Below are 14047 nucleotides of genomic sequence, written 5' to 3' on the forward strand. Positions count from 1 at the left end.
TGTTTCAACACTCTTCAAGATTGTTTAAACAAGTTTTTTTAGATTTTTTTGACCTTCAAAAGCACGCGGGGAGGTCACAGGTGCATCACTGCGAAAGATTTGAGCGGGTGAACGCGAGAGATGGGAGACTCATTAAGATGTTGTCACGCTATGTGAAAGCTTTGCGCGAGTCTTTGATGCCACCAAGATTTAATCTGCACTCACCTCCCTCTTATCCAGATGGGTTTCTTTTCTTTTTTTCAAGTCACAGGTCTGTGAAGTACCATCTGTTTATCAGCAGTAAATAAGTTCTGAGTCGTTTGTCAGTGACAGCCGTCCTAGCCGATCTCAGCCACCAAAAGCACTGCGCGTCATGGTGGCTTTAAAAAAAAAGATTTCAGTGTGATATGTCTGATGAGGTGTAAAGCTAGACCGTTGGTGGTATTGAACAGTGCACATCGGTAACTTCAATCTGCATTTTTTAGCATTTCTTATTCCACTTCTTGTGAATTACAAGCAGTTTGGGTTGATTCAAGTGTTGAATCGCATCAACAACGTAGTGTCATGCCTGTTAAAATCTGTTCAGATGTTTGAGATTTTTAATCGCAGTTTTACTTGCAAGCAATTCTCACAGAAAGACATTTGGGGCCCTATCTTAACGATCTGAAACGCAAGTGTCAAAGCACGAAGCGCAAGTAACTTTGTGGGCGGGTCTCGGCGCTGTTGCTATTTTCCCGGCGGGATAAATGCTCTTGCGCCCGGCGCAAATCTAAAATGGGTTGGTCTGAAGTAGCTTCATTATTCATAGGTGTGGTTTGGGCGTAACGTGAATAAACCAATCCGAGCGTCATCCAACATTCCCTTTAAAAGCAGGTGCGCAAGTTCCATTATGGATTGCTATTATTATGGCGTATTTACCAGGCGCACGCCAGGAGCGGTTCACAGCCGAGGAGACTGATGTTCTTGTAAGAGCAGTGAAAGACAGAGAAGTGAAGTTGTAATGTTGTACATCATGGTAAAGGTGATTTCACAGTCTTTTTTTTTTTTCAGTCTTTCAGTTTTTTCAGTTTTTCAGTCGATTTTTTTTCCTGGTTCTTGACGGACAAACCAATTTGTCAGATGTCCTTATATACATATATGTCTTGCCACTATTGGGCAAACAGGTCTTATCCTTAATTATTACAATTAGCCTGAATCATTTGTAAGCTAGATTTATGCCTATTTTTTCACATCTTCGTGGCACACCACAATGATTTCTGTCATCTCATGTGTTAATATTTTTTTAGTGTAACAATTTATGATTTGCAAAAATAACTGTTGCATCTGTGTAGGTTACATGAGCAAAGTGTATGCGCGTTGTGCACGCTATACATTATGGTCAAGCATGCGCCCTTAAAATAGCATAATGAACAACGCGCAACGCGCCACTGACTTTAGACTAGGTTTTTTCTGGTCAGTGGCGCAATTGTTTAATGGAACAGCAAAATAGCACCAGGGATTGTTTGCGGCGGAACACGCCTCCTTTTTTGCGCTGAACCGCCCAGGGAGCGCAAGTTCATTCACTAGTTTAGCGACGTGCTTCTGTGGAGGGAAAAGCGCGCTTTGCGCGGGTGCAAAATAGGAATGACACATGCGTCGGTGTACAAAGTCAATTGCGCTGGGTGCAAGATAGGGCCCATAGTCAGTTTAGTCAATTGGCTACTTATGCAGATCATTGCTTTTATGAAAATTCGGCTACCATCTACCCTTTAATGTCATTCTAAATTTGTGGTGAACGATTATATTATATTGGGCCCTATTTTAATGATCTAACCGCATGTTCTGAAGCGTATGACGCAGGTGCACTTAGGGCATGTCTTTTGCTAGTTTAACGACGGGAAAAACGGTCGCCGCACCAGGCGCATGGTCAAAAAGGGTTGTGCCTAGTCTCTTAATGAGTCATGGGTGTGTTTTGGGCGTAACGTGCAATAAACCAACCAGAGTCTCATCTCCCATTCCCTTTAAAAGCCAGTTACGCTTGCACTATGGCGGATTCGCTATTTACATGGCGGAATTTGCAAGCGGAAAGACTGAACGCTTCTACAGAGAGGAATCCTTTTATTTTTAATATATAAAAATGTTTGTGTGCTGCTGCGAGTCCTTGTTTGTGTAATAAGCAGAGTGCGTTGTGCACCCGCCTATAGGCGCATATAACTAATGCGCCCTTTAAATAACACAAAAAATAGTGTGGTGTTTGTTGGTCAATGGCGCAGTCATTTTCAGCCGCCTCAAAATGGCAACGCGCCAACAATGCACCTGAACACACTTCATTTTCAGACCAGCACGCCCATGTCATCCCATGTCATCATTGTAATTAAATAAGTCATTCATTGGATCATTGGGTTTCTTTCAATGCTATGCCTCGGTTAAACAAAATAAAATGCAAGTAATTATTTTTCTTTTTAAATGTAATATACTGTGATTTTATACTTTATTAATTGCAGCTTTGTTAGAATGACATGCTTCTGAGCCACTATTTAAATCCTGAGATAGCAAGAGTAATTTATACAAAGAGGCAATGCACCATGGGTAAATGACTGCAGCACGGGCCTCCTGGGCATTATGTGAAACAGATGGATGAGTTTTATTAAGCATGTGGTACTTAACACTGCGCTGAGTGGGATTTCAATAAAGTAAATAAATGTTAGCATTAACAGCACCTCCCTGTGTAATGTGCCATCATGGCTTTCCAGTAGGGTTGACTTATTTTAACAAATGCTTGTTGTCTTGGATTTATGAATATTGGGCTTTTGGTCTAGAGAAGTAGGTTTATTTCCCATACAATGCGTAGGTGGTGTTTGATAGAGATGAAGTGGTTTCAAGCACTCCGAAAATTTGTTTTGATGAATTTACCTTTTCCTTTGCGTCAGAGAAACCAGATGTCTATATAAAGCGTCTGTGCCCATTTCTTTAGCTTATGTATTATGCATGCAGGGATTGCATGATATTTCTCCTGAAATATCTCTGAAATAACCTTGGCTTCTCTCAAAACTTAATTTCAGGAATTTGTATCCGTCTGCTGTCTTTCACAAACTCTAAAGAAAACTATGTAATATAAGTAAACTTTATAAGAAAGGCACATCTTGAATAAAAATGCTGACAATGTAGGTGTTTCTGGTATTTCTCGTTTACCCGAGAACTTGTTTCTCCAAATAATAGATAGATGTTTGTCAAAAAAAAAAACACAAAAAAAAACATTTTATAGCATCCTTAGCTGCAACTGACAATTTAAATAAATGTTTTGCAAATGCTAATGTCATAGCTTTATGTATCCTAAATACACATAATTATACAATATTTTTAATAATTTCACATAATTACAGCTTAGTTGGAAATTACACAATAGAAATATTTTCCTCATAAGTGATATTTACCTTGATCTTAGATTATCATATTTTTGATCATGTAATAATTCATTTCTTTAGATTGAATTTATATATTTATATATATATATATATATATACACTATATTGCCACAAGTTTTGGGACGCCTGCCTTTAATGACATCCCATTCTTAATCCGTAGGGTTTAATATGGAGTTGGCCCACCCTTTGCTGCTATAACAGCTCTTCAACTCTTCTGGGAAGGCTTACCTCAAGGTTTAGGTGTGTTTATAGGAATTTTTCTAGAAGCACCATTCTTCTAGAAGCACATTTGTGATGTCAGGCACTGATGTTGGACTAGAAGGCCTGGCTCACAGTCTCTGCTCTAATTCATCCCAAAGGTGTTCTATCAGGTTGAGGTGCAGGCCAGTCAAGTTCCCCCACACCAAACTCACTCATCCATGTCTTTATGGACCTTGTTTTGTGCACTGGTGCACAGTCATGTTGGAACAGGAAGGGGCCATCCCCAAACTGTTCCCTCAAAGTTGGGAGCATGAAATTGTCCAAAATGTCTTGGTATGCTGAAGCATTAATAGTTCATTTCACTGGAACTAAGGGGCCAAGCCCAACCCCTGAAAAATAACTTGTCCATCTGACAAGTCTCTGTCAGACAGAGAAGCGTGATTCGTCCAGAGAACACATCTCCACTGCTCTAGAGTCCAGTGGTGGCGTGCTTTACACCACTGCATCTGACGCTTTGCATTGTACTTGGTGATGTAAGGCTTGGATGCAGCTGCTCGGCCATGGAAACCCATTTCATGAAGCTCTCTATGCACTGTTCTTAAACTAATCTGAAGGCCACACAAAGTTTGGAGGTCTGAAGCTATTGACTCTGCAGAAAGTTGCCGACATCTGCACACTGTGCACTTCAGCATGCGCTGACCCCGCTCTGTAATTTTACGTGGCCTACCACTTCATGGCTGAGTTGCTGTTGTTCCCAATTGCTTCCACTTTGTTATAATACCACTAATAGTTGACCGTGGAATATTTAGTAGTGAGGATATTTCACGAATGGACTTATTGCACAGGTGGCAACCAATCATGGTACCATGCTTGAATTCACTGAACTCCTGAGAGTGTTTGTTGAAGCAGTTTGCATGCCTAGGTGCTTGATTTTATACACCTGTGGCCATTCAATGATTTGGAGGGGTGTCCCAATACTTTTGGCAATATAGTGTATATATGGATCCAGACTTATATCAAAAGTATACAGATATGTTGTAATATGACCTTAAAGAAAAACAAGTGTCTGTTTTTTTTTTATCCTCCATTTGGGACAAAAAAAGAGCCCAAAGTTGAAGCCCACACAAATCTTTCTCTCTTGACATTCCAGTTAAGGATGTGGCCTTGAAGGAAAGGTGGTGTGGGCGTTAATTGACATTTAGATGTTTTTCTTTCAGTATTTGAAAAGCGACTGAAACTTGACATTTATTTAGACTAGCACCTGTCAGGGAATGTCAATGCTCTTGCATGAAGCTGTTATCATTGTTTCAGGACCGTCCCTGAAGAAGGCCTTACACAAGAGTAAATGTAAATAAACAAAAGGATATTTTGGTCTCATAGATAACCGGTCAATCATGAGCAATAATGAACCGATTGACTTTTTGTACCAATTGACTTTAGTGTTTGAAATGTCAATGATGAACTGCGAGGCCATTTTTGGGTGAAGCCATGATTCAATACAATGATTGGTTAATTAGATCCTAATTGCTCCACTTTACCATTTAATTTGCAATTTTCAGTGCATATTGACAGCGTCTAACCAGCACTAAAGCAGTTGTATAACAATTACTTGTTCTCCATTTAAGCCACTTAAGTTCTTATCACGACTGTACTCCCTCTGTTCTGAAGCTCTACTGACTGTTCACAACTGTGTTCTTATGTCTCCACAGACTCTTCCAACCACGCAGTACGAGCTGGAGATTGTGGCGAAGGACATGGCAGGAAGTGAGGTGGGACTGACGGGAACTGCAACAGCCACCATCACCATCACAGACAGGAACGACCATGCACCTGAGTTTACACACTCACTGGTAGGAGGAACCTATTTTGGGGCTGTTTTTGCATTTTCAGAAATGCAATATAATATACATAACTATCTTTTCAGTGGTGTATAAAGACCTTACATAATAAACCGTTATGTTTTTATTACCTTAGAATGAGCCATTTCTATCTACATACACCACGGGTCCCCTTAGTGAAGTCACCATTTTGCGCCGTCATGTTTCTACAGTAAAATGTACACAGTGCACCTTTAAGTAAAAATGTAAAACATTTATATAATTAATTATAAATTAGATTAAAGTATATATTTATTATTTGAATGCTATGCTCTTCTCTAAAGTACATTTACAATAAGCTATGGATATTGAATGCTTTTCCTGAGGTAAAAGGTCGCACTACATTACGGTGCATCGAAACGTTATTTGTTTTTGTAGAGCATGTCACATATAGTCATAGTTTTAATCAATTATATTAAAATTAGAATCCAGGATCATAACTGTTCTTTTTGTGATTGAAAATGTGAACCGCTGACAATTGTGCTGCATTCCCTTTTAAATGATTCATAGCAGTTTGAAGCAGCTTAACACATTCAGTCATCTACCAAGAGGACAAACATTGGAGCTTCTCAATTCACAAGGTCTTCACCAATCATTTCCATTTGTCAATCACTCACGTCACACGTATACAAACAGAACCCCTCAATGCTCAGCCAGGGCCTCAGCTATTCACTCAGATACACTGACCTTGCGAGAAAAAGCCCCCCGTGCATCAATCACTTTAATCTCAGGTGCACTGCAGTGACAGCTGTGATTCACAAATACTCACACAAAGGTCCTTCTCACTCGCTTATCCTCTGCGACCTCCTGTTTGCAGTCTGAAATGATTGTGTTATAATACTCAGGGTCTGCCCTGGCAATAATGGTCTGTCCATGGATGGAGTGTATTGTTTGTCCTTGTATTGTTGTTGTAATCATTGGTATTTCTGGACTTTTTTAGCTACACATTTTAGCTATAGGCCATAAAATACGCATTAGTCTTCTGCTAAACAGTCACAAATAGAGGCCACCTCTGCCATTCAGCAATATAAAACCCAGAGGGCAAGAAAACTGCACTTATGCTATGTGCAAACTTAAGCTGCATGTCCATTTGAGCCCACCTGTGATGAATTTGTCAGAAAATGCTACACTTGCACTTTGGTAGCCAATGGAGGGAAAACAACTATGCCAAGCTGATGCAGAGACACTTATTTTGAGCTGTGTGTTTTTTTAGAAGAAGTGCCCTGGGCTGTTGTCAGAGACATCATGTCCACCCTCACTTGGCCCATTCCCAAGATGCACTGCTGTGCCAGGGAGAGAGGGGCTTTCTGACTGGTTGATGTGGACACTCATTCGGTTTACCTTTTCAGAGTGTCTTTGACAAATGCTGCTGCTTCAGATTGTTTACTGTAAATACTAACAAGATGAATAAATGCCAAAAAATGTGCATACAAATAATTGCCTTATTCTGTAAAAACTATGTGATCTGTGTCTGTTTGTGTCTGTGTCGTTGTCTGATCGATCTATGCCGAAAGTGTTAAATATTTAACTGAGCATATCTGAGATTGGACAGGGAATTATTTTATTTTTTATTTTTATTTTTTATGATCCACTTTCGACAGTGTTTCTCTGAAATTGCTTACCACACCTTTACTGTGAGTATTTATAAGTTATTTTGGGGTTATGTCAGAAATTATCTGTTGTTAGATAAAACTCTCTGTAACACTTTACAATAAGGTTCATTAGTTAACATAGTTAACATGAACTAATAATGAACTGCACTTATAAAGCATTCTTTTTTTAATGTCACTTTACCCCACTCTTTAACGAGAAGTGTTTCTTTCCATGATAATTTTTCTCCGTTAACCAGTTTGACAGGGTCTGTGCTGACTGCAGCAAAGCTTGAAAACACTCTTGACTGTGCTGTGAAATTGAGCAGTAGGAAAGCCTGCTGTCTCCACACAGGTGCTTTTTTGAGTGCATGTCTTTGTTTTTGGTACAAGTTCACCCTACGGGACTAGAGAGCTGTGTTAGTGGTCTTACAGACCACTGTATCTGTCAGACCTCAGTAAATATTCATGAAAAACACCTTTGAAAGTGGAACATTTTGAATTTTCAGTCCTCCTGAAAAATGCCTAAGCTGGTCTGCTGGTCTTAGCCAGCTGGCCTCCCGGCTAAACCACCCAAGTACCAGCTTGACCAGTTTTGGAGACCATGTTAAACTACTGTAGTGAAGACCGGCAAGCCAGCATGGGCTGTGTCTTTGGGAGACAACCTGTGGATGTTAAGGAATAGTTCAGCCAAGAAAAAAAAAGAAAAAAGAAATTCTGTCATCTTTTACCTACCCGCATGCTGTTCAAACTATGACTTTTTTTCTTCTATAGAACATAGAAGAAATTTTGAGAAATGTCTGTGTTTTTTGTCCATACAAAGGAAGTCAATGGGCACCAAAACAAGTTTGTTTACCAAAATTCAAGTATTCTTTTGTGTTCTGCAGAAGAAAGAAAGTGATACAGGAATGACATGAGGGTGAATAAATGATGACAGAATTTAAGTATTTGTGTGAACCTATCTCTGTTCACTTTCTTATCAAAAGACTAAACAAACTCAATTCCGCCCCACAAATTCCTGAAATCCACCATTTTATATTACATGTATTTGGATATTAATACTGCGCAAACTGCTTCACCATTTACAATTCTGTGATAAAGCCCAGATTGTTACTTGCCCCTGAAGTGATATAATGTACTTCTTCATCTCGCACATATTTAGCAAAAGAGCAAAAAGCTTCATCTCAAAATCAACAAAAACACTTAATAGAATTTCTAGGAGAAACAAGTGAAGAAAAACATGCTACCGTCTCACGTTTCCTCAATTTTTCTTAATTAGCAGATGTCCTACTTTACGCATAATCACAGACTGGCATTTACAATCACAGCATAAGATTTTGAGTATGCCGTATGATCATATCCACAGTTTATCGTTTACACTCATTTATTGTCATGAACTGGTCCAATTGGATCTAAAGGAATGGATGCATTTACATTTACTAGGGCTGTAGCATCTCTACTCCAATGTGAATCCACCTTTTAGCTCACTGTATTGTAAAACCAATACAACTCTTAATAAAAACTAACAGGCCTACACAATGAAGCTGTATTATTTATTTGCATCAGCAGCACAGCTTCCCAGAGATCTTTTATTCAATATCTGGTTCTTTATGTTGTAAATTGCTTATCACAGTGACAATCAATTGGAATTTAAACTACCCCACTGAGATCATATCCTCAAATGAACCTGAAGATCAAGGAACGTTAAGATCTGCACCTCTTGTAGCACATCGACAAACAGCAGAGTGTGGCAGAGCTTTTGGTTTTCCTTTGACCTCAATTCATTTAATGTATTTAGCATCCGAGCCACCATTGAACATTCGTCTTTTTAAATAAATGCCTGCAGTGGGCGACAAGAGAATTATTGTCTGCCCAGAGATAATTCTAGGCCTCGGTCAATGTATGGGGTCATGTAACAGTGTCCCACAGCGGGAGTATTATTAGGATAATAGCAGACCTATCCATGCGCCCTCTATTATCGCTGTCTCCCTGGGTCTCTCAGACTCCTGCTTCCTGTTTCGGGATCTTGGAGCTGCGGAGGGAGAGGCCAAAGGCTGAGGTAGTTGCCGCAGGTGGTATGTTCATGCCCGCCCACCCACTGGCACTTTGTGATAACTGGCATCTATTTCTGATGAACCCCTTCCAAGTGCTGCAGCAGCCACTGATCCGGCTTATCATGGCTGTCACTCAAGGGAAGTGACAGCTTATCTGAGCTGCCTCTCTCTCCTGCAGTGACAGCACGGCGCTGCCTCCGTCAAAATGCTAATGACATCAACAATGATGGCTACAAGTCCGCAACATAATTGTAACAAAAGTCAGTGCACTTTGAGTGTCGAGTCTGATCAGATGGGTGTTCTTATTTGTTCAATGGCCAATTGACTTTGCATTTACAGGGCTCGAGATTAACATTTAAGAGCAGTGGCAATGGTGCCACCTAGTTCTTCAGACCTGATTTGGTAGCATCAGGGTGGCAGGGGGTATTAATGTTGAAACATCATTTGTCTCTTGTAAAGGCATATTAATTTTCAGGAACAAAAATAGTAGGGTAGAGTGGAAGAAAACGCTATATACAAATACAAAATGAGAATACAGGCAGTTTTAGCTTAAAATTAAAGACATGCCAAAATAACAGTAGATAAATATGAATATTTATTAATGAACCATGCTGAAAATCTGCTTATTTGAAAAATATTGTTAGCTGATGCTAACTTGAGGTAATTTTTTTAATATAAGTCGAAATATTGTTTTATTAAGATTATATTTGATGGAAAAACAAAGGATGTGTTGTTCATAACATGGTTAAAATAATTATTTTAACCATGTTATGGAAGCAATGGCCCCTGGGGGCGTTTTACACAGGTTTGAAGAAAAAAAATTGCCATTCTGAAAACATAAATATATTTTTCTTAAATAACATGTACTCTCTAACTACAGGTCTTACTATTCTCATAATATATATTTAACTGATGTTCTGAGAGAGAGAAAAAAGAGAGAAAAAGCTTTTAAAACACTTTTTCTTACTGCTAAAAATTAGATCACTTAACGTGAAATCCGTCGCCAGCGTAAAAAGCAACTTAGTCCATAGCAACAACAAAAACGTATCTTAACTCCATCTTAACTCCATCTCGTATCTTAGTAGTTTTTTTGTTTTTTTTTAAATGACATAATTTGTATAGGGTGAAATGTAAATATTCTGTCAGAGTTAGGAATCTACTCTTATTATAATTAACAATTGGTCTTCCATAGTATCACACATTTCTAGAAAATGATAACAGGTAAAACCCACACATGGCACCTCACTACCATGGTAGCCTTCATTTACAAGGTCTTTCTCACGTCTCACAGATGTGCTCAGGGTGATTTTAAACATTGAAAAGGAATACTACAGATAAGTGTGATTGGCTTTGTTCCAAAGTCTAGTGAACTGCTTATGTAGTCTGCCAATCTCAGAATAATTATACTGCCTTCTGAGGTGTCTTGTTTTGGCCAAATTGTAGGGCAGAATTGCATGTATCCTTTACAGAGAAGGCAATCCCAGAGTGCATTGCAAAAAGTTCAGTGAAAAAAAAAATCCATCCGATGGTGGATGGTGGATAAGGTGAGAGAAGTTTCAATGTATACCAAGGACGTACTAGACAATACGGCATCTTATCTGGTTTTAGAACAGAGACAAGGGATCTGTTGGACCATATGTAGTAATTGGGTTGTAGTAATTTTAGCTATGATGGTTCTTGACCTAGGAAAGAGGAAAATAAGGAAGGCCAGCCAAGATGTTCCCTATCGCTCCTCCATATTTGGCTTTTAAATTATGTCCATTGTGTGCAAATAGAGCCATGGCCCACTCAATATTTTTATGGATTGAATCATTTTGACTCCCACTTGATTTTCTCAGTAAATGAATGACCTTTTGGTTCTGCAAATATTCCTTCTTCATTATTAATCTTATCAACCTTTCCCACTCTCCTGTTCATTTTTTCCCCCTTCCAATAAGAGGGCAGATAACATTTCCAGATGTCAATTCTATTGTGAGGTGAAAACAATGTGATTAACAACAGTAGCAAAGTCAAGTTTAGCCTTCATATTATCCATGACGTGAAATTATGTCCCATTCCCTACCGCCCCAGGACCCCATTTCAGGAACCCCATTTCTGGTGTAGCTCAATTCCTACAGCTACACCAGCAATTATTGATGGTCATGGAATCTTATTTCTGGATTTTGTACTGTTTCTGGCTCTATGTCTTAAGGTTTCTCAGCAGAATATTGAGTCTCAAACTCATTGGACCGAATGAAGTAATTCCTAAAAATGGCTTTCGGTTTCATTGACATTTGAATAAAAAACGTTTTTTGAATAATAATGAGAAGAAGACGAATAATTACTATTTAGTCTTCAGTGTCACATCAGTTTCCTTCAGAAATTGGAGAGAAATCAGAATATTGGAATGATTTCTGAGGGATCATGTGAAACTGAAGACTGGAGTAATGATCCTGAAAATTCAGCATTGCCATCACAGGAATACATTTCATTTTCAAAAACAAAACAGTTCTTTTAAATTGTGATACTACTCCACAATATTACAGTTTTTACTGTATCAAATAAGTCACGTTTTAGTGAGAATAGGCTTTCAATTATTTCAAACTTTTGACCATGTGAATGCTTAATACAAAGGGGGAAGTGTAAATGTTTATGTGTAGTGTGCAATGCAATAGCACTTATTTATATTAGGTGGCCTTAACTACTATGTACTAACATTTAAATTAATAATTTAATACAATGCACTTATTGTGTACATAAATGTTTTTAGATTGTACTTACTTTTTAAAAATGAACTGCATGTAATTACATCTGTAATTAATTTCTGTAGTTACACTGCTGACCCTTCCCTTACACCTAACCCTACCCTTAAACTTACCCATACCACCACACCTGTCCTTAACTTTACCCGTATCCCACCTCAATATCAGCAAAAGTGTTGTGCAATACAATGTGAACACAATTGTACTTATGTTTTGATGTAAGTACATAGTAATTAGGGCCACCTAATATAAAGTGGGACCAGCACTTTTTAAATGAAACATTTCTTTGTCCTTGACAAAAGCACTTCTATTGAAAAGTCAAATAGAAATAATTACCCATGACAATTCTGGTCTCAAAAATAGGTGAATATGCCTTGCTGCCTGATGCTAAGTAATCTTGAAGGGCACTTTCAGATCCACAGTAGCACTACTAATAATGACAATACGTCAAATACACTGATTTTCAGAGCAATGTTCTGCCATTTAGTGTATATGAAGACTCCGAGAGACGCTCTAAAATATCTTCTGGCCTGGAAAACACAGGCAAATTTGTAGAATAAACTACAGTGGCTGACGGTCCACAGATGGCATGATTAGAGCAATACGTTTTCCTGGAAATTAAAGTACATACTGTACATAGATAGCACATAACCTTTCTCAAGATACATTATTATTCAATACTAACAGACCATTCATTCAAGTATTAGTAACAGTTTTTGTATAATTGTATATCCATGTAAATTCATGTTTGAACTGCTGATCTGTTAAGCATGTTAATACATGTTTTAGATGTTTATTTAATATCAAAGCACCATTATACATAATTTTTCCGAGAAAATTAAAAGGATAGCCGTTCAATTAGAGCTTAAATTAATTTACTCATGCAAACATGGCATGTCAAGTACAGGAAACCAGCTTCTAACACTGTGTATTTCTTTATCAAATCTGCAAAGTCATTTTAGCATATTTAGTGAGCATTAATATAAATTAATGTTTCTCATCAGTGTGTATGACAGGACTGAGCAGTCTTTCTGTTTGTATAATGACAACACCAGACCACATTATAGTTGTTTAGCATATTTCATATTATGCAAATCTTTTCTTTGGAATCTCTTAATTTGCATTTCTGCGTTTTAAATTGTTTACAAAACAACATGTTCGTCTCACAATGCACCAGATCGCTTTGCCAGCTTGTTAGTTCTTTTGGCATGTTTATGCATTTATGATGTTACTCCTCATGAGCTGCAGTTATACATCTGTTGCCATCTATATGTCATTTTCATATCCATCAAGAACAGACGTATTCCTTCGAGGGATGATGACTTGATCATGCCCTCATTTATCACTCAGTATGAGCTTGAGTAGCAAGTATACGTCAGTTTAGTAAGAGAGTTAAGATCAAGTGTTGAACATTGTCCTACTACTATAAACAGTTAAATGTGTATTTTTAAGGTGGTGAAACCTGTGAGGTGAGATATGACATTCAGGATAATTCAGGCACAATTTAAGCATTGTATACAGAGTAGAAATGGCATCCATCCTTTCTAGCATATCCACTAATGAGCGATTAAGAGAGTGAAAGATTTATTAACTATAACTTTCCATTAGCGGATATAAGCATGTTTACAGTTCTATTGTGGAGGTAAAGTCAAAGTTTGTGAAGTGATGTGTGGGTGTTTGCTTTCATTCGTCTTATGGCTTTTATTATTTGGTTTACGGAGAGCGGTGAATGATTGTTATATCTGAAAGCACTGCACTCAATATTTTGAATCAATACAGTTGTGCCAAACTTATTGTTTGAGACTTTTAGTTACATATGCAGCTCAAATAACTTTATGGATTGAAACTTCAACTCAAATTGGCACTAAGAAAGTGTTTGTAAACAATATTCTGAAGTAAGACACTATAGTCAGCAGTATCAAAGAAGCAGTGAGCCAGTGAGCTATAGTTCATCTTCATAAATTTTACTTAATAACTTTGAGAAAATCAGTGGAGTTGCTGACTTGTTTATATGACAATGTAGTTTTAAAAAAAAAATATGAATAGATGAAATTGGTTTATTTTAATATTGTTGTATGGTGCCTGACAAAGACCTGTTGCTCATTAAAGAGTCATTAACATATCTGTGTATCTATTTATCTATTACTGAATTGATCTCATCATTTGGTATTGTATTTATTACTTTCCATACATTACTAAAAC

General features: G+C 37.9%; 1 protein-coding gene across 1 annotated transcript in view; it reads left to right on the forward strand.

Moving 5' to 3' along the window:
• Positions 1 to 14047, forward strand: part of cdh13 (cadherin 13, H-cadherin (heart)) — a 467661-nt gene that overhangs the window by 361255 nt on the left and 92359 nt on the right. Inside the window, exon 8 of the mRNA XM_079825536.1 lies at positions 5294 to 5434. Within this exon, the coding sequence (XP_079681662.1) occupies positions 5294 to 5434 (141 nt within the window). The remainder of the gene's footprint in view (positions 1 to 5293; positions 5435 to 14047) is intronic.

The sequence above is a fragment of the Gobio gobio genome (genome assembly GCF_949357685.1).
Source record: "Gobio gobio genome assembly, chromosome: 9".
NCBI lineage: Eukaryota > Metazoa > Chordata > Actinopteri > Cypriniformes > Gobionidae > Gobio > Gobio gobio.